The sequence below is a fragment of the Drosophila kikkawai genome, chromosome 3R, assembly GCF_030179895.1.
Source record: "Drosophila kikkawai strain 14028-0561.14 chromosome 3R, DkikHiC1v2, whole genome shotgun sequence".
Lineage (NCBI taxonomy): Eukaryota > Metazoa > Arthropoda > Insecta > Diptera > Drosophilidae > Drosophila > Drosophila kikkawai.
The window spans coordinates 36,949,693-36,969,832 of record NC_091731.1 but is presented as its reverse complement, the minus strand read 5'-3'; the positions used below and the strand labels follow the sequence as shown (position 1 = coordinate 36,969,832).

The following is a 20,140-nucleotide window of genomic DNA, read 5'->3' as shown; positions in this document are numbered from 1 at the left end:
ACTGTGTGTTGGGTGTGTGTAATAATAAATTATTTATTAACTTTAGTTGGGATTTAAACCAATTATTCTGCTACGCGAACAACAACAACGAGTAGGATATAGTGAACACGGAGGGCGCCATCTCACATGCTTCTGATTTGTGCCGGCTTTTGTGTGGGATTCGATAATGACACCTTCTACTTGGCCTTGCCCTGGGCAGCCACAGCCTCGATGGCCTTCTTGACGGTCTCCTCGTCGCCGAGGAACTGCATGGACACCACCGGCTTGAAGTTCTCGTCCAGCTCGTAGACAAAGGGAATGCCCGTGGGCAGGTTCAAAGCCATGATGGCGTCCTCAGACAGATCTGGAGGGGAAAAAAATAAAAGGATTTAATTAAATCAATCTTAAAATGTATCCAAAATACCATAAATATTTCCATATACTCTCGTTACTCACTGTCTAAATGCTTGACGATACCGCGCAGGCTGTTGCCGTGGGCGGCAATCAGGATGCGCTTGCCCTCCTTCATCTGGGGAATGATGACATCGTTCCAATAGGGCAGCGTACGCTCAATGGTCAGCTTAAGGGACTCGAACTGGGGGAACTCCTCCGGCTTGGGTCCATCGGCATAGCGGGGATCCTTCACGATGTTCTCGTAGTACGGATGGCCTGGCTCCATTGGTGGTGGCGGGGTATCGAAGCTGCGACGCCAGATCTGCACCTGAGCCTCACCGTACTTGGCGGCAGTCTCTGCCTTGTTCAGGCCAGTGAGTCCACCATAGTGGCGCTCGTTTAGGCGCCAGGTCTTCTGGATGGGGATCTCCTTGTGGCCGCTGGCCTGCAGGATGCTGGCCAGTGTAACCTGAGCGCGGGTCAGAACCGAGGTGTGGGCCACATCGAATTCCAGACCGGCCTCCTTGACGGCCTTGCCGGCGGCTAGAGCCTCCTCCTTGCCTGATTTCAAAATTACAATATCAAGTATACGACGCGTTGGATAAGCAGTATTTTGGGACTGGTTCTACGGTGCAAAGGTTCCCTATTGCAGCGGAACAAACTGTCCTTGATGTAATAATCACCTTTCTCGCTGAGATTGGCATCGAACCAGCCGCAGAATTGATTCTTCTGATTCCACTCGGACTCGCCGTGGCGCACCATCACGATCTTGTACTTGCCACCCATGGTGTTGTTAGCTGTGCGTAAAAATCTGCGGAAAATTGTGTACACTTTCACCTAGCCGCCTTGGCTTAACTAATCGAAGTGCGAAAATTCGGCGGAAACTTAGTCGTTGGGGGTGGCCTGGCAGGGCTGCCAGACTATGGTAGAGTCGCTGCTTCCTTTATTCGCATTTTTCAGGGCCTTGGACCTTTTTTTGGTTATGCCATGCCCTTTGAAATGTGCAATTACTTTTACAGCATCTCCTAATCCATATTTACTTCTTTAAAAATGCCAAGATCCTTTGAAAAACCCTTGTAAGTGATTGACCTTGCCCACGGTCAACGGCGAGCCGTGTTGCCAGACGCCCCAGTTGGCAGGCTCCCCAAGCTCCAACAGGTTGGCAGCGCCCCCTCGGCTGTTATCGTTGACTGTCCATCCCCAGCTGTGTTTTGATTTGCGCTTCTTTCCCGAGAAAACGCTTTTTTTCAAATTCCACCCCCAAACTTTTGAAAATCTCCGAATAAAATCATGTGCGATAAGGTGACGGCTAGATGCAATTGGCCCCAGACGGCGGGTAACGAGCTGTCCCAACTGGTGGCCACACGAATATCCGACGACGATGTCTTTATGAAGTGAGAAACAAAGGATTCACGCCCTGAAAACTGGTTTTTCCGCCGACACTGATTAAGCAACTTCCTTTGTCTGCACACTCACAGGCCGGAACTGGACGATGTGATCAACGAGGAGCGTGCCGTGCTATTTGCGAGCTCGGAGTGTCCCCCGCCGCCCTGCGAGCTGAGGTTCCAGATAGCAACCCGCTACAAAATTGCCGCTCTGACGCTGGTCTGCAGTGCCCCCAAGGTGGAGCTGTTCCTTGGGCCCTCGCAGGAGTACTTTGAAACCATTTACGGAATCTGCGTGGAGGAGGACGATGCGGAGGTGCCTGTGCGTCCCTATCGCTACGATATGGAGATCGACCGTTCGGGAATCAATGACATAAATCTCAAATTGCTGACCTCCGCCAACGAGATCTGCGTTTACGGCTCTATGCTGCATGTGGCTCCAAATCCGAATGGCATCACCACCCAGCTGCCGAGGCCAGTGGATCTGCTGCGGATCCAGGAGCTACTGCAAAAGGGAGGCAGCCAGTCCAAGGACGAGGAGCACGCCGACAAGTTGCAGCATTTCATGTCACTTATTAAAGGTGGTTCTCCGCAGGCGGAGGCTACTGCTACTCCTCCTCCAACGCCCGCTGCTCTCTCTGCTGATATGTCAACCCTCAAGGAGCTCATAGACAAGAGGTTCCTCCAGCTAAACCAGTTGGTGACCAAGCGCATGGATGACTTTGAGGCCAAGCAGGCAGAGAAGCTGGACAAAATCATTGCCCTGCTGGAAAAGAAGCAATCGTAATAATAATTTTACCATTCATTCATACGTGTATTTGTTCGTGAAAATCATAAATCATTGTATTTTGTAATTTTGTAAACAAAAAAAGACTGTTTTGTTGGTGCATAAATTTCGAATGTGATTAAAATTAAGAAGCTAAACTGAAATTTGAATTTTGCCACCAGAAATCAGCTGTTACTTCAAAGACAACCTATCGATAACTTCTCGATAACCACCTGTTGGCTTTGTTTACGTTTTCGTTTACCTGGCCAAAAAGAAAGTTGGCTTGAAAGCTCGTAATGGCCCATTTAGAGGGTCACAGTAGTATTGGTAGTTTGTTGTTCCCATGGGCTTATCCCCACGCTCTGTCTTGGCCATCGGCGGCGTCTTCCTGGGTTGCTGCAGCGGAGTGGTGTTCCTGGAACTTCTGGTGAAACTGGATCCGGGTGCGGGCAACCTGGTTACAGCCGCCCAGTTCGCCTTCATAGCCCTCGAAGGCTTAATTTTCACCTCAAAGTTCGGTCGGGTCAAACGGGTTATCGACCTGAAGAGCTATGTCCTCCTGGTGGCCATGTTCTTCCTCACCAGCGTTTGCAATAACTACGTGTTCCAGTTCAATGTACCCATGACGCTGCACATGATAATACGCGGCGGCTCCCTTATCTCCAACATGTGCCTGGGCACGCTGGTCCTGAAGAGAAGCTACCGCCTCAGCCAGTACATATCGGTGGTCATGATCAGCGTAGGTATCTTCATCTGCACCTACTTCTCCAGCCGGGATGTGGCGGAGCACAGGGATAGCAGCGAGGCGGACATATTCTGGTGGCTGGTGGGCGTGGTTCTCCTGGTGCTGGCCCTGTTCATCTCCTCCTACATGGGCATTACCCAGGAGCTTCTGTACCGGCGACATGGCAGCCAGTGTGCGCGAGAAGCTCTCTACTATACTCATTTGTTGCCGCTGCCCGCCTTCTTCCTGATGCAGGACAACATAAGGACGCACTGGAGCCTGGCATTCGAGGGGGAAACCTACCGTCTGCCCGTGCTGGGCGTGGCTGTGCCCCTTATCCTCCTCTATTTGGTGGGCAATGTGCTGGCCCAGCATCTGTGCATTAGCTCTGTGTACTCACTGACCACGGAATGCACCTCGCTGACGGTCACCCTCATCCTGACCCTACGCAAGTTCATCTCCCTGGTGTTCTCCATCGTGTACTTCCGCAATCCCTTCACCCTGTACCACTGGCTGGGCACAGTGCTGGTCTTTGTGGGCACCTTGATGTTTGCCAATGTGATAAGAGCTCCGAGGAGGGAGGCTGTGAAACAGGATTAGACTTTACGCTTTTGTGACGAACAATGTTATATAATTCCATTTACATTTTACATTTAAGTACAAGTACAAGTAATTACAGATTAAAATTAAAATTAAAATTAAAAGACTCAAGGGATTAATAAAAAACGTGATGATGCTCTCTCTCTCTCTTCTCTCTGGACGATCGATCTTTGGCGAAAACTCGATAAAAAAACTAGACATAAATGCGTAATTGCAGCTGCGGAACATCCTAATACTGGCTGCCTTTTGCTTGATCCAGCCAAGCCGCCGGATCATCGCTATCCGCTCCCCCTACCACTCCCTCTTTACGCCCTTCCCGCTTCGTTCTCCAACCACTTGACAATAGACTTGTAGTTCCTGTTCATCCAATCCACGCTCGTCTCGATCTGCTCGACAATCTGCTGGATGGGCCTGTCGTAGTCCCAGTGGGCATCCTTCACAAAGTTCTCGAACTCGCTCAGCTGGAACTTTGTGTTGCAGCGCTTCGTGGCGAACTTGAAGAGTGTGTGGATGTTGGACATCTGGTTGCCCATGCTGGAAAGGGATTCAAATCGTAACTAAAGGATATACTACTTTAGTTAGTTACTTACTAAGTTTTAATCTCCTGCCAGTTGTTGCGCAGAAAATCAAAGGCTATCTGCTGACCCACCATCGTGCTGGAAACGGCAGCAAATACCCGGAATAGATCCTGTTTGCGTATATGCTGGCCGGCTGTGCTACGGCGCAGGTAACGATAGAGCAGCCAGGGCTCCCGGGAGCAGCCAAGGGCGCTCAGCAGCAGATCCTTCTCCCCGGGCACATTGGTCTTGAGGTAACGCTCAAAGGCAAAGTCCCACTCATGCTCCGTGCCATACTGGATGGCGGAGCAGTAGACCACGCCACGGAGATTGGGCACGATGCTGGAAGAGGAAAGAAAGAAATATACAAATCTTTAGGATTTTTAGGGAATTTTAAAAAGATTTTGGGATAATTAGGGGAATATATATATTTTTTAAGAAGAATAAGCTTAAATTCTTTCCTTTTTAGAAGATTTATTGATTTTACTCACGGATTATTGGCATCCGGATTGGGGGTCTGCACCCAGTTCTGGAAATGCCTGCTGGCCTCCGCTATGCACTCCTGATGGCCCAAATGACAGGCCATGCCCAAGACATCAGCACGCTTAAGCTGCACCAATATATCCTCCGATTCCCCCGAGTCCTGGAAGCCCACCTGTTCGTAGACTCGCGACAGTTGTTTTAGCAAATAGTTCTGTGAAAAATCAAACCAATTATTAACTCCCTCAACAATATATCACAAATTTATACAACCTTAATCAGATCGTAATCCCCAGAGTTGACGAACATGGAATCAATAAAGATAAAGTTGCTGATGGCCGCCTTCCAGGGCACATGACCCGTCTCGTGGGCCAAGTAGCGGGTAAGATTCATGGCAGTGTCGTAGGAAAGGTAGGATCCCCGGGCCAGATTAAGCACATCGTCGATCAGTTGGGCCCGATTGGCTGGAGCTATCTCCTCAAAGTGCTGCTCATCCATCAGATGCCCGGTAATGGCCCGCCAATTGTCCAGGTCATAGTTCACTCGGTAGTAGCCAGTCTGCTGGATGTTAAAGATGAACCACTTGGCCGTGGAGAGGTTTCGATTCTCCAGCTCGTACAGCTTTGTGCGTGGCATCCATGTGGTGGGACGGGTGTTGGCGAAATTTAACTCCGCAGCAGTGGTAAAGGTGATGGGTATCCACCAGAGCAGACTCTCGTCCTCCCTGGTCGTATTGGTGTACACGAAACGCACTTGCTCCAATCGAATCACATTAGAGTTGGGATGCCGGGATACCTTGACCACCGGGTAACCCGTTTGCAGTGTCCACGTGTCCATGATCTCCTTGACACTCCGGCTGCGATCCAGCAGACCCGATGACTTGGCCTCGTTGGTGAGGAAGCGCCACAGATCGTCTTGGGTGGCGGAGTTGTAGGCCCTGCAAAGAAGGAACTTATAATCTCTGAGGGATTTGGCATTCATCTCCACTTACATCTCCTGCAGATACTTGCTGAGTCCGCGGCGGAACACTGGATTCGTGAGGAAGTGCGCCATCATGCGGATAATGGTCGATCCCTTGGCGTAGGAGATACGATCGAATATCTCCGAGATCTCCTGCGGATTGAAAACCTCGTGCGAGATCTTGTGGGATGTGGACAAAGCGTCCAACTGGAACACCGTCTGCAGTTCGTTGACTACAAACTGATCCAGTTGCTTCCATTCGGGAGCCACTGCATCGGCCGTCAGATACTCCATGTAGCTGGCGAATCCCTCGTTCAACCAGATATCTGACCACCAGCTGGGAGTCACCAGGTTACCGAACCACTGATGGGCCAATTCGTGACCCACCACCGAGGCCACACGCTGCTTGTTATTGGCCGTGGCCACACCAGGATCGTACAGCATGGCCGTCTCCCTGAAGGTAATGAGACCCCAGTTCTCCATGGCCCCCGCCTGGAACTCTGGCAAGGCAATCATATCGATCTTGGGCAGCGGGAATGTCACATTGAAAAAGTCCTGCAGGAATGTGAGAATCCTGGGGCCCACACTCAGGGCATACTCCGCCGACTTGATGGCATCAGCTCTGGCCCACACTGAGAAATTGCCCGAGGAAATGTGCGTAAAGTCGGATATGGCATAGGCCACCAGGTAAGTGGACATGGGCAGCGATTCGGCAAAGTGATCCCACACATAGCTGGGCAGGGTGGCACTGCGGGCAAGGATAATTGGGTTTATTTTTATTTCTCCAGAAAAACCATTAAAAGCTATTTGATAAGCTGAGCAAATTTGTTTAAAATTGCATTAAAAAAAAAAAACACTTAAAAAACGAAATCCATAAACTTAACCGCGTGAAATATATGCCCAATGATGTATAGGTTTGTTTTTTACACTTAAAGGCTCTCGTTCATTGACAAAAAACTTACCCTATAAATCTTCTTGTGCTTTTTTAGTGCCCGGTTGGGTATAGGTTTTGTTTTTTATATTTTTATATATTTTGTTTTGTCCAAAGCAAGCGATATTCCCGCGATATTATTAATGCTTTCTTTAAATAAATAAATTACCCCCTTAGAGAAGCCGCATAAAAAACGGGTACAATTTGGACGATTTGTTATTTAAGCCCTTCCATATGTAGATTTTATATTTCCTACTTTTCCACACAAAATGTAATAAATACTCACTGATCGTTGGTGGCCACAATGGGCATATTGGAGACAGTGGTCATGTTCCGCGGCCGGGCAATGTGTAGGGTAAAGTTGGCCTTCAACGCGGGCTCATCAAAGCACGGAAAGGCCCTTCGGGCATCCGTGGCCTGGAACTGTGTTGAGGCCACCCATCTACAAAAAGCACAAGAAAGTTTAAATGCTGCCCACACTAAATCTCCAAAGAAGTACCCACCTTGTTTCGTTCTGCACCTCGTAGGAGCTGCGATAGAATCCCTGCAGATAGTCCTCAATGATGCCGCCGAAGCGCAGGTACACAACATACTCGACGCCCTTCAGCAGCTTGTCGTACAGCTCAATGACGAAGAACTGCTTCGCCCCCACCAGGTACTGCTTGTGGATCCTAAGAGTGTTTCCATCCAACTCCCCATTGGCCAATACCCGACGAACGGCGGCGTCGTGGCGCGAAATGTTCAACTCCTCGGCATGCATGGTGATGTTGTAGCAATCCTCCAGCACTTTGATCCGGATCTGGACGCTGCCGCTGAAACTGAAGTTGCCGCTAAGCAGCGGCTCCAGGGTAATGTTGTATTTCAGCGGGCGGATGGAGCGCGGCAGTCGGACATCCCGGTCGTACTTGGGCCTTCCATCTTCCTGACCTGACTTTAGTTTGTTCCTCAGATGGACACTGGTGCAGACAATGTCCTCGCCCGGCGCTGGCTCTAGCTGGGCACAAGTGGCGAAGTTGTAGACGATAAAGCCTACGGCCAGCAGGGTGCAGATAAAGAAGGAAGCCAGCAGGATGGCAGTGGTCAGGGAGAGATGAAAGCGACGCCCCGGCCTAGAGAAGGTGGTGGTGGTAGTGGGCGTGGCCGCATTGGTAGAGCGATTCTCCATGCTCAGATTTTCGTGGAGTGGTATCTCCTTGACGACCATGGCGGAGGCTGAACGATAAGATCAATTATTAAACTTAATTTTTGATATTTATTTAAATAAATTATATAAAAACAAGAAATCAGTTACAATTCCTTTCTTGTCCTTCAAGAAGTCTGGAAATATTTTAATTTTTAAATAAATATTTATATGAACGGAAATGTCTCCTTCACTGCATAACAATCTTCTGACTGAAATTATAATACCTTGAAAGGGTTTCAGTAATCTTAAATTATGTCCTGAACCGAAGCCAGTTATCCTTTTGAATTGTAACCTATCCCCGATCCTGTAAGCAGGAAGAACTTGTCGGTTAGTTAAGTCCTCAAGCACACCACCACATCCACTTCCACTTGCTGTTCTCTATCCACATCCACTTCCGCCCTGGAAGCTCCGTAATGTGATATCCAACTGCAGGTTGCTCGTTTTGCAATCTCAGATCCACTTAAGTGGTTTCTCTGGCCCCGAGGCCAACCCCTTTGGCTGTCTTGTGTCATCATCATCTGCGGGGGTTTCGATTTAATTGCGTAAATTGTCCCTGAGCCGCCGTGTCCTTTTGCGGTCGACCAACTAAGGGGAAGCCAAACAGGAAGGACTCCTTGCCAAGAGAGTTTTGTTTTTCGAGGGGCAAATCGCTTAGTTTATCGAGAATGTAACTGATTCATTAGCTCATTCTCAGAGGGAACGACTTACTATATGGTTTTTAATAGCAAAAAATATAATGTTCATGTAATAAGAGTCTTATAATATTATTTATAGCCATTTTAAGAGCGGAAATAAAATAAGATAACTAAAGTAAACTTCTTTTGTGTACTGCTTTTTGTACAAATTAAAACCAAAACAATATTTAAAAAACCTTTCAAACTACTTTGCTCCCTAACAATGCAGTATAGAATATATCCCATAGAACAATGGCCATAAAAAAACAGCTAAAGTTACTGTCCCAGTTGATAACTGGCTTCGGCTAGAGGAGCACACACTTATGTCACCCGGCTGGTTTTTGTATGGAGATCTCTCTAGACATGCATCTGGTTAGATGGCGTATGCCAAGGGGTGTTTCCCGCAACGTCAGTCGCGCAAGTTTAATATATATTTAAATTCTTGTTTATTTCCCATTCAACAGAGAAGTTGAGCTTGAAGTTAGCCAAGAGATCAGATACGTAGTGCGTAGGTTATTCCAAATTACGGAGCAAGCATGGGGGTTTACCTGTTGTTTCTAAGAATTGCCTATAAATCTTATAATGAACTAGGATCATTTTGAATCTACAACTTGCAAAGAAGAACCATAAAAATAATTAATTATGTAGAATTTGCCTTGGAATATATATAAACCAAATTATACTATTGAAACCATTGCAATTTTTGAATTTTGAGCTTATCAAAATGTCAACGCCCCCGGTGAACCTTCTTTTCTTTAGACTGCTATTATAATCTATATATGAACAAGTGTGATTCCTCTTCTCCCGCAGAGATTGTGAGCTTAACTAGAAGACCGGGTCGGGCCTCTAAAGAGACAGACAGAACTCCCAGCACGCTGCTATTATCAATTGGCAAAAGTTTAAGCACAAATTGAGCGGGGCAACAACATGGTCGTAAATCAACTCATATTCATGCAAATTCGTCCGCCGGGCTAATTGAGTTATGACATTAATTTGATCAGCCTCTGCTGCTGAGCTGCGTTACTCTTCTCCTTCGGGTTATATATATATTTTTTGTTTTTTTTTTTTTTTGCAAATTACTGCAATTAAACGCCGCCGCCGAACTACGTACAGAAGTCAGACCCCGTCGACACTGTGACCTTCGCTGCTGCAAATGATACGATGTCACCCACTGATGCTTTACTCCATCCCCCTTGCGGGTGGGAGTCCCTGGGTCCCCCGTTGGGGATCCAATTTATAGCAATATTTCATTGATAAACTGCGCGTAAAGCCTCCGGCTATGTGTCAAGCATATGGCGATGGATAAAGTTTAAGCACTGGCAAAATCAACAAGTTTAATGGTTATTTAGGTGTTCTTTTTAAGTAATTACTATTATTTTATAGTAAAGAAACTGATAACCAAGAACATTAATACAATACGATTTGAAAGTTGTAATATTTTTTACGTTCTATGATATAAAAACTGAATAAAAGTATAGCAAATATATTTGCAATCTAGCAAAGACTTCAACTATTCAAATAATTAAAATAATAATAATAAAAAAACCAAAAACAACTGAATAACTAGGAAATCTTTTTTTTAAATAGTTTTTGCTTATTTATTTTAATTTTTTCGATGTCGCTTATGCAATTTCTCGCAGTGCAGTGCGATTAATTAACACAAGGACATGGATAACTGCGGGGAACGGAAAAGCAAACATTGACAAATCATTGGAAAGATTCCCAAGGGGGTAAAGTAGGGGGGAACGCTGGAGACACGCAGAACGGAAAACGAAGAAGAGCAGAAGACATGTAAATATTGCCTCTTTTCACACACCCACGATTAAGACATTAATTTTTAATCGCTGTCTCTCTCCCGTCCAAAAAATCCAAGAGAGAGACAATTTATTGACCGCTGAGTGATGGGATGGCTGTGTGTCCATGTGTGGGTGTGTGTGGGGTTGGAATATAAAGAACCGATCGCGATCGCTAGTCCGGCGGATAATTTGCACGGGTGCTCTAATTGGATTTTGAGGCAGAGGCAACCGCAGCAGCATCCAATATGATTTCTACAAATTTGGACAGTCAATTTGGCAAGCGATCGGCCATAAATTGGTGATCTTTAGGGGAGGAAAGTTTTCGGGGCCGGCAAAGGTGTTTATGGTCCTGCGTGAATGGCCAATAATTCGAGTCTATTCCAATGCCTTGAGCGCTGGAAAACTCTCAGTCTATTTGTTTGTTGTTGTCTTTTCCTTTCCCCATTAATCGTTGCCAGATGCCGCCTGCCACGGGCAAACTTGAGAAGCGTTTGCAAAATAAACAAAGAATAAACGGCGAGGGTGCAGAAATAAAAACTGAATTAAATGAAGTGTTGATTAGTCAATTACCTTCCGACGTGCAAACAGCAGCCGGCACCAACACACTCGCAGGCGCTCACTAACATACACTTGCACACACACCGCAGAAACGTGGGAATAATTTAATTTACCGTTAGTCGACAACTATTACTCTTTTGCACCTTCACAGTTAAGCCCAACACGGCTAAGTTCGTTGCACTAATTGAATAAAACGTAAACAAATCACTGGCACTAACTAATCACTAAACGGAGGACAGTTCTTATCCCGAACTATTTAAATATTTTACCACGGGAGCGGCGCGACCGTTACGCGTAACGGTTCAAAACGGAATAAACAGAATGCGAGGTGGAAGCTTTCGTCGGCAGCATAATGGCGAGCAGAGATCATAAGCGAGTGAGTGAGAGGGAGAGCAATTCCTTTTGGTTTGTCTGCCTTTCATTGCATTTAAATTTTTTTTTATTTATTTATGATTACATTTATATTATATTTATTAATTATTTTATAAAGATTTAAACACATAACTTATAAATATTTCCAAGCAACTATATATTCCAGGCGGATTTCAAATCCAAAGCCGACATGGTCATACTAAATTAACTGAAAGAAGTAGAGGTGGAGAATCGATAGTGTCGATAGTGCCATCGACAGTTCTCCACCTCTAGAAAGAAGAAGGGCTTTCAAACAGCTGACTGCAATTTTGTGTTTCATTTAAATTTGTTACAAATAATGCAGTTAAATACGGTTTATATTACCGTGGGCACCACCAAATTCGATGACCTTATAGGCGTCGTTAAATCGGAACCTGCCCTGAGAGCTCTGCAGGCCAGAAAATGCCGTAAGCTCATCGTGCAGCATGGCAATTCGGAGCCCTTGTCGGCCGAAGAAACTCAACTGATAAGCAAAAAGTATGGTATCCAGGTCGAACAATATAAATTCCGGCCGAATCTGGAGGATATAAGGGCTGCTGACCTCATTATTGGCCATGCCGGGGCTGGCACTTGCATGGACATACTGAACAACCGGAAATATGGACTGATTGTGATCAACGACAAGCTAATGGACAATCATCAACTGGAGCTGGCCCGGCAACTGGCCGCCGAGAACTATATCTACTACTGCGGGGTCACGGATGTGGACGCCAAGCTGGCCACGTCGGACTTTCAAGCCCTGAGACCCTACGAAACGCAGCCCGAGAATATGCAAAAATTCGTTCAAGCTTTAAATGATCTCATGACTGGTTAAAAAATCGCTTATTTTCATCTAAACAAACTTGAAAACATTCCCAAAAAGTAACCAAAATCTTTGTTTTTGGTGCCAACCCCCAGTGGGGTTAGCTTTAGCTATTTATTTATAGGTTTATATAGAGTACATTTAATAAACACGGCAAACACGTCTACGAAGAACATTAATTAATTATTATTGGCAAGGCTCAATGCTTGCTGGGGGCTAAAATGAGATAGATAAATTCACGGCGAAAGCGTTACTGGTTACTTGGTTATTAAATTCCACACTCGATATATATTCTGCTTATTTGGATAAGTTGTTAATTTCATGTGCATAATGAGACTCTGAAGATGCTTTGGTTGTTTTTCACCCAACTTTGGGCTTTGCATTCCCTGTGGCGCTTACTCCGCATCGGCGCCGGCAGCTCCGTTCTCAATGATGGCATCGAACGAGAAGGGCTGAAAGGCATAGCCCTGGCCCTTGTAGAACTTGCTCTGGAACTCCACCCTGAAGGAAATAGAAGAGGGAATCAGCGAATCTCTCAAGCTAAAGAATCTACAGAACTTACCAGTGCAGACGCAGCGTGTGCAAGAAGGCCGACAAACCCTCCATTAGCACCAAAATGCCAACGGTTAGAATGGCCCAAAAGGCAAACACGCAGGTCAAGACGATGCCGCCCACCCAGCCCTCTTGCTTCAGGCCAATGGACAAGACCATTGTCCACAACACCTCGGCCAGCTCTGTATTGATACGAATTTTCTTTTAAACTTGTAAACTTTCGAGAATTAAAGTAATCCTTGAAACTTACGGGCATGCGCCAGCGAGAGCGCCCACAATCGTAGATACGATGCGGTGTGGGAGACCGATCCCAGCACATACTCGATGGTGTGGATGCTCTGGTGAATGAAGATCTCCGAAAGCTCTTCCTCCTCCTCGTGGCCACCGCCACCGCCATGAGAGCCGCCATTGGACACACCGCCAGTCTCCGCATCAGACGTGGCGCCGGCAATGGGCTGAACCTGAAAAATAAATCATTATTTAGCGTTTTTAAGTAGTGTTTTTTTTTCTTGGGGAAACTCTTTTTATCGAACTACAGTCAAACTTCCTTGAACTTCAAACAGCAGATGGAAAATTTCATTGAAAACTAATCTCTACAATTTACGGAGGGCAGAAAAAACGATACTTGATTGATATTTAAATTAAAATTTCAAATATTTTCATAGGCAGAAAATAACGATCTATTAATTCTGTATTTATATTTGACATAACTTCTTTATAAATAATCTTCAAAATTGAAAATTCCAAGGGTTTGAAGTAAAGGGAAGCTTCACTGTGACATGGACAACAAACGACACGACTAACCTCTTCCTTTGGATTTGTGAATTGGTGTTTGTTTTTTTAGTTTGTTGGTGTGGATTTTGGTTTTGGGATTTTGTTAATTTTGTTGTTAATCGGGGAGCATAAATGAAACGAGAAGCGGTTAGTAATAATAAGAATAATGCGGAGAGCAGAGGGATGTACGTTGATGTTGATTTGTTGTGAGGTTTTTGCGAGGATTGTGATGAACTACAGTAAACTCTGGAATTACTACTTACATTCGCCTGCTTGCGTGCTTGCATAATGAGCAACGGCTTGGCCAGCAGCATCACGGGAATACAGCCAACGGCCACCAAAACAAACAAGACCTGAATAAAGTGCTGGCCCCAGAACATGTACACCTCACAGTCCTGAGGCGGCGGCTTGGGCTTATTGAACAGCACCATGTCGATGAATGTAATCAGAATGGAGGGGGCACAGGCCTCGGAGTAGGGTTCTGTAAAAGATAACAAGATATATCCTCCGATATATTCTTCAACTTTCAAGGATTACTCACTCGCATTGGTGGCCGCAAACTTGATCCACTTGATGAACATCAGCAGTACCATGTAGAAGAAGAGGAGCAGCAGGAAGACCAACTGCGGTATGAACTCATAGAGCATGGAAATCCTGTTCCGGAAGTAGGTGTGATTGTGCCAGCTCATAATCACACCAAAGATCATGTGGATGACACCCAATATGATGGAGATCTTCATCTTGTAGGCATTGTGGAAGATAATCTTATTGGCGTTGGCCACCTGCCAAATGGGATCCATGCCGAAGGGATAGGGAGAGCCTTCGTAGTCAACTTTGGGATTCAACTGGAGGAACTTGTTCTCCATCACCGTTGACTTATTGTACGACATGTGCCAGTGGGAACCGAAAACATTCAGCGACTTGGAGAAGATGTCGTTGTAGATGAGACCCGTGTACATCGAGAAGACACCCATGAGGAAGATGATGTAACGTCCGCCAAAGAAGATGTTCCAAATCTCATTGTCCGTTTTCTGGGCAGCCAGACCCTTCTCCTTCCGTATCATCCACAGGCCAAAGAGCGCCATTATGGCGCCGTGACCCAGGTCACCAAACATCACGGCGAACAGGAAGGGGAAGGTGATGATGGTGTAGGGAGCCGGGTTCATCTCCCGATAACTGGCCACGCCATACGCATCGATTAGGGCCTGAAAGGCCTTGGTGAACTTATTGGTTCGATTGTAGGTCGGTGGATTCTCAAACGTTTGCATTCGATTGAGAATCGGCGGCACCGACGAACCCGATCTCTCGGTACCCCGCCGCAGGGCCAGCTGAATGGTCTCAATGTCCAGCAATGGCACCCAGCATTCGGCAATCAGACACTTTTGTGTCACATCCAAGTTGAAGAGATTCAACGTATGATAGATGGCCTTGATCTTGCGCACCTTGACGAACCAGTTCTTAAGGTTCTTGGCGGCGGCCACAAGCACGCGATGGCGATGATCCTGGGTCTGGCCCAGCACCGTATTCAAATCCTCAATGCGTGTCATCACACCCATGGCCATTTCGCGACGATCGGCCGGGGCCTCGGGACAGGGATAAAGCGTGGCGCGGAAGCCCTCGCAAATCTTCTTGACGCGCGTCTTCAGCTGGTCGCCCTGGAAGAATATGATGAACACCGACTTGTGCACCTGGTCGCCCTATAAAAATTTGATTTAAAAAAATGTCATAGAATTTACTGAGAAACATTATTGCTTACATTGGTAGGATCCTCCAGCGGTGTCTCGATCATGGCCTGGCGCAGAAACACATTGCCACGACAGGCGCGCCAAAGCATACGCTCAAAGGCCGGCAGGCGCTCCCGCAGAATGACGCCAGCCACAAAGCTAAAGGGGAAGAAGGATTAGTCAAAACTGCAACTTTAAAGGTGAAAAAGTACAAAAAAAACAGAGTCATTCCGGTTGTTATTTACGAAACAAACAAGGAAAACTAAACTCTCAAGCACAAGTTACCAATGGACGCGCGAGGCAAGAGCGGGGGAAACAGGGAAACGGGTTGTATGAGAGAGGATCCCTGGGATAAATGGGAGTGGTTAGGTGGACAACTGAGTTCTGGACGAGATGCGGGGCGGTGCTGGGTGACGTGAGGCAAGGCAAGGCGAGCGAAGCTAATGGCAGATGTCTCTATATATATACAGCTGATAGATCGATCGATAAACGGATACGGAAACAGTTACGGAGGTTACGGATACGGATACGATTGATGAGCGCTGCTATGCGACTGATTGATTGGCCTATAGTCTGGTAGGGTCAGAGGGTACCAACCATGGCAGATAATCCTCACGCTCGTTCGATTTCTCCATGTAACTAAACACACATTTAACATAATTTTTCACGTTTTTTTTGGTTTTTGTTTTGTTTTTGGGGGAAGAGAGAGGAGCATAAGAAGAGAACGACGTTTAATTTAGTTTTTGCTATGGGTTTTTTTTTTGGAACAGCTTGGCACAGAAAATTATTGCTTGAGAAACTCCAAAAGAGACTTCAAGCTGGTCTAAATGGAACATGTGGTTGTTGGCATGGTTTTTAGTTAGTCTTGGCGCGGCGCGCAGCATTTGATTAGTTTGGCGGCAAGTAAAGCAATAATTTTGTGTGGCATTTCGTTTGGTTAAGAGTTAAAAAACAGGTAAAAAATATATACAAGAAGAGCTCCCCTTGGGTGGACACTACTTCTTACTAACTATAAAAGAAAAGCTCTATAACTTAGTATTATTACAAGAATCTATAACATAAATTATGATCTTAACCCATTTTACCATAGTATGATTTATCGAAATGCAAGATATCGCATTTAAAGTTAAAATATCGATATTATCGAATCATTTATTTATTGATCTTGTTTACTGATTATACTAAAAGATCGTTGTAACTTTATTTTTGATAACTTCTTTAAAAGTGAAAATAAGTAGAATATATTGTAGATTATATCGATTTCACAATGTTTAATTATCTATTTATAAATCGGGTTTGTCATTAGATATAAATACAGTATCGATATATCGTTTTTTTTCTCTCAATTCTAACTGAGCTTCATTTTTTAAAGAATATTGAGAGATAAAGTTTAGGATAAAGGTTATAATTCAAAATTAATTTTTAATTTTCCTAATAAATAATATTTTTAGCAAATTTAGAATTTGTTAATAGACAATTTTTCTAATTTTCCACAATGGCCAAATATATTACTTTGAGTTTTCATTAAATATTTTATAAACTTCAGCATATTTCCTAAAGAAAAACCATTATTTACAAAAAAATCACCTTAAAAATGAAAAAAATTTACAAGAAATACAAATATTTGTCCACCCAAAAAACCGAGTTCTTAGTGCATATTAGAACAAAGGTCTAAGGCTATGCCTGGCCCAATCTTGGTTTCTAACTGCTCGATGCTGGATACATACCCGAGCTGAACGGGACCCATGGAAGCACCGGCAGTGCGCGCCTCGTCGGTAATCAAGGCGCGGGTCATCGACTCGGTAGTTTGGTTTACGCCGCCTTCTTGCTAGAAATTGGTAATGGTATTTTGGGCAAAAGTTCATTCATACGGCTCGACTCGGGCAAGGGGTTAGTACTGGCAATTAGTAAAACCGCCTCCGTATTAAGATTGTTTGGGGTTAAGGGAGTGGGGATTTTGGGGGGTAGAGGATAGAGAATATAGCATATGGAAACACCGACACCAGGAGTTATGTGTGCTTTATGTTTGACATCAATTTCGATAGCCTATCATCGACACAGAGAGAATGGGAAGGGGAGGACATGGAACACAACAACAGCGACGACAACAGCAAAAGAGTGAAAGTGGAGGAGCAGGAGGGCGGAGAGCGAGAGCGCGTCTTGGTCTTGGCCTGAGTTTAGATTTAGTTTTCCCCCCAAGTCCGGTGGTCATATCTCAGCGTCCTTTTTGAATATTTACCCAAGCTTCAAATTCTGTCCCGGCTGGCTGGCTCGGACACCCTCCTCGCCCAGCAGCTGCGCCTGCTCGTCCTCGTTCTGGTTGTCGGCCATCTGCGGATATCGCCGATATTTGCTGGATGAGTACGTTGCGCCACTCGACTTGTAAACCGTGGGCACCGACTTGGTCCACACACATACACACACCAAACCAAAAAAAGGAGCAGGTGGCAGGTGGCAGAGGCAGAGGCAGTAGATTGTTGTGTGTTTTCGTGTTGTGCATTTTGCAGTGTGTGTTTTTTTTTTTTGGTGTTGTAACGTCAGGGGTCGGGGTTGGGTTGATTGAATCGATTGATTTATTGATGGAAAAACAAAAATGTAAAGAAAACGCATAATAAAATAACCAAATATATCAGGAAATAAATCAATAATAACTAAATAATAATTCTGGCACATATATATACATACAAACATCCAGGTATATTTATAAAAGTTTTGTGTAGGAGGGAAAATAGAAAGGAAATATAAGGAAAATATGGGACCTCAAAAATATTAAAAAAAAAAAAAACATACGATAAAGAGAACACCGCTTTTTTTAGTTTTATAAGTTAAGTTCTGGTTCCTGCCTCTCAAAAAATTTATATTTTAAGGCCAAACATTTTAAAATTGCAATTTATTTGACTTGAAAATGTATCATTTAAAAATGTTATATTTTCAAATTTTACAAGGGTTTATAAATTATTATTTTTATTTTTTAATTATTTATTGTTTTTTTTAATTGTGTTGTGTTCAAATTTCAAGCAATATAAAATATTAAAATACATTAAGGTGCAGTTTTTAAGTAAATTAACAAAATATTTAAACTTTTTTAGATGTAAAACATTTTTTTCGATCTGATTTTAGTTGAAAACCCCCCGTTAGTTTGGCCTAAAACGCTTGCCAGAGTCCTAATTAATTTTAAAATTTTTCTAGACAATAATTTTACATGTAAAATCCCCAATTTTCTAATTATTTCTTAAAATACACCCATACTAGAATAATAAAACAGAAACAATAACCATCAACAACTGATATCAAACGCACAACTAGGGAATATTTGTACAAACTCAAACGGAGAGGGGTTAAAAAAGCACATTGTGTTTGTGGGGAAGCGGAAAAGGAGCAGGAGGAGTTTCGTGCAGAGAGTGGACTTGGACGGAGATTAAACTATTTGGAGAGTGTGTGTGTGGTTCTGGGAGGGAGGGAAGCCGTGACTGCCACACAGTTGTGTCTTATGTTATATGCTAAGAACAGTTGGTTAATTGGTTGGCGTGGCCGAAGCCTCTCCGGCTGCCACATATGTTAATTCGAAATCGGTTTCGCCGATCAGCATAAATTAGCTGCCAATGCCCACTTAGTTGCGACCACTTACCTCATCGAAAAAGACCTGGGTCTTGCGGAGAATATGCTTAAGCTCGGTCAGCTCCAGGAAATTGCGCTTCAAAGCCTCAGCATTCTGGTTCACCTCCCTCAGCTCGTTCTCCAGCTTCTCAAAGGTGGCCTGGAGGGAAAGAAAAGGGCACAGAAGCCAAACAAGTTAAGTCAGCGGTTTAGAGAGACACAATATATCAGTTTCAGTGTCAGAAAGCCCACTCACCTCCAAATCAATCATCTCTCGGGGCTGAGGAGCCTCGGGACTCTCGCCAGTGTCAAGCATGGGTATGCCATCCTTCTTGATCTCCTTCTCCAGGTAGCGCAGCTTGCGCTCCATTTCATCGCAGCGGCGAACCTCATTGACGAACTTTCGCTGGAAGGCGTTCACATCCGGATTAAGCTGGAAAATTAGAGCACAATTCGTTATTAATTATTGAAGTTCCACCCACAAACAATAAATTTTGGCATTTAATAAACCAGGCTGTGTTAGGAGACATGAATTAGTTATTTTTTGTGGAGCATCCATAAAAATCTTTATTTTATGCAATGACTAATACTCACATCACGGAACTGGACCAATCCCAGCTCGCCCAACTCCGAGACGCAGGCATAGGCCGCCTCACTTTGCAGGAAGAGCTGGCACAGTGCCATCTCCTCGCTCCGGAACAGGGAACCCATCTTGGCAGCCTGGTATCTGCGAATGCAAAGAAGCCATAGCCATATAATATATATATGTATACATCCGCGCACTTTCTCTGTATGTATTTATGATTCACGGTCACGTAAAAACCACGGCCGCAATCTGCACATTCGTTCTCCCGTTCCTGGAAAGAATCGCGGCTTTGTCATGAAAACATATGTATATATTCACTCCGATTTGATTATCGCTTCTGGGGCGGACGTCCACTTGTCCACCCCTTCCCGATGTCGCGATATCTGTAATCTATATAGTATATGCGGTCGCAGACTCGATTTCTATACCCAACGAACATATTGATTTTTCTCAATAAAGAAAGTGCTACGTTGGACCCGGATGCCAAAGGTTTGCGGCGATGGAAACGTGGTTAAGACACCTGGCTTTTTCACTATCTTGTTCGTTTTGGGATTGTCAAAGTGTCCACTTCCGTTGAGGCATGAGTAATTAATTACCAATTCCTTAAGAGTATAAATAAATTCGTCCACAGATTCCAGCAGCAACCGAATCGTCCAAGAAAAATAATTAGTGTGGCCAGAGCAAACAAGTAAACAAATCATTGAGATG

At 44.8% G+C, this 20,140-nt stretch overlaps 6 protein-coding genes across 9 annotated transcripts; 3 read left to right on the top strand and 3 right to left on the bottom strand.

Moving 5' to 3' along the window:
* Positions 1-8: 8 nt before the first annotated feature.
* Pglym78 (phosphoglyceromutase 78) lies at positions 9-1,250 on the bottom strand. The gene is made up of 3 exons (XM_017168266.2): positions 1,056-1,250; positions 436-933; positions 9-343 (listed from the first exon to the last, which is right to left on the bottom strand). The coding sequence occupies exons 1-3, from the start codon at positions 1,156-1,158 to the stop codon at positions 177-179; spliced, it is 768 nt and encodes a 255-aa protein (XP_017023755.1). The 5' UTR covers positions 1,159-1,250; the 3' UTR covers positions 9-176.
* A 309-nt stretch (positions 1,251-1,559) lies between these two features.
* Positions 1,560-2,676, top strand: LOC108075725 (uncharacterized). The gene is made up of 2 exons (XM_017168265.3): positions 1,560-1,766; positions 1,851-2,676. Exons 1-2 carry the CDS (start codon positions 1,663-1,665, stop codon positions 2,542-2,544), a joined length of 798 nt encoding a protein of 265 aa, XP_017023754.1. The 5' UTR covers positions 1,560-1,662; the 3' UTR covers positions 2,545-2,676.
* A 91-nt stretch (positions 2,677-2,767) lies between these two features.
* Positions 2,768-3,872, top strand: LOC108075724 (UDP-xylose and UDP-N-acetylglucosamine transporter). The gene has a single exon (XM_017168264.3). The coding sequence runs from the start codon at positions 2,867-2,869 to the stop codon at positions 3,845-3,847; it is 981 nt and encodes a 326-aa protein (XP_017023753.1). The 5' UTR covers positions 2,768-2,866; the 3' UTR covers positions 3,848-3,872.
* Positions 3,857-11,347, bottom strand: superdeath (Suppressor of ER stress-induced death). Its single transcript, XM_017168261.2, has 8 exons — positions 10,999-11,347; positions 7,279-7,987; positions 7,062-7,217; positions 5,876-6,592; positions 5,158-5,821; positions 4,896-5,098; positions 4,438-4,746; positions 3,857-4,381 (listed from the first exon to the last, which is right to left on the bottom strand). Exons 2-8 carry the CDS (start codon positions 7,977-7,979, stop codon positions 4,153-4,155), a joined length of 2,979 nt encoding a protein of 992 aa, XP_017023750.1. The 5' UTR covers positions 7,980-7,987; positions 10,999-11,347; the 3' UTR covers positions 3,857-4,152.
* Positions 11,348-11,613: 266 nt separating this feature from the next.
* Alg13 (Alg13 UDP-N-acetylglucosaminyltransferase subunit) lies at positions 11,614-12,372 on the top strand. The gene has a single exon (XM_017168291.3). It carries the CDS (start codon positions 11,696-11,698, stop codon positions 12,209-12,211), a length of 516 nt encoding a protein of 171 aa, XP_017023780.1. The 5' UTR covers positions 11,614-11,695; the 3' UTR covers positions 12,212-12,372.
* Vha100-1 (V-type ATPase subunit a family protein Vha100-1) lies at positions 12,271-20,112 on the bottom strand. Of its 4 annotated transcripts, XM_017168288.2 has the most exons (12): positions 20,029-20,112; positions 19,441-19,573; positions 19,103-19,279; positions 18,878-19,006; positions 16,977-17,077; positions 15,847-15,888; positions 15,282-15,408; positions 14,067-15,222; positions 13,789-14,006; positions 13,002-13,212; positions 12,762-12,933; positions 12,271-12,700 (listed from the first exon to the last, which is right to left on the bottom strand). In XM_017168288.2, the coding sequence occupies exons 2-12, from the start codon at positions 19,555-19,557 to the stop codon at positions 12,595-12,597; spliced, it is 2,556 nt and encodes an 851-aa protein (XP_017023777.1). In that variant the 5' UTR covers positions 19,558-19,573; positions 20,029-20,112; the 3' UTR covers positions 12,271-12,594. The 4 variants fall into 4 exon arrangements, with proteins under 4 accessions (XP_017023777.1, XP_017023776.1, XP_017023779.1 ...); XM_017168287.2 differs by lacking the exons at positions 15,847-15,888; positions 16,977-17,077 and adding an exon at positions 17,489-17,649; XM_017168290.2 differs by lacking the exons at positions 15,847-15,888; positions 16,977-17,077 and adding an exon at positions 17,489-17,580.
* Between the last annotated feature and the right edge of the window lie 28 nt (positions 20,113-20,140).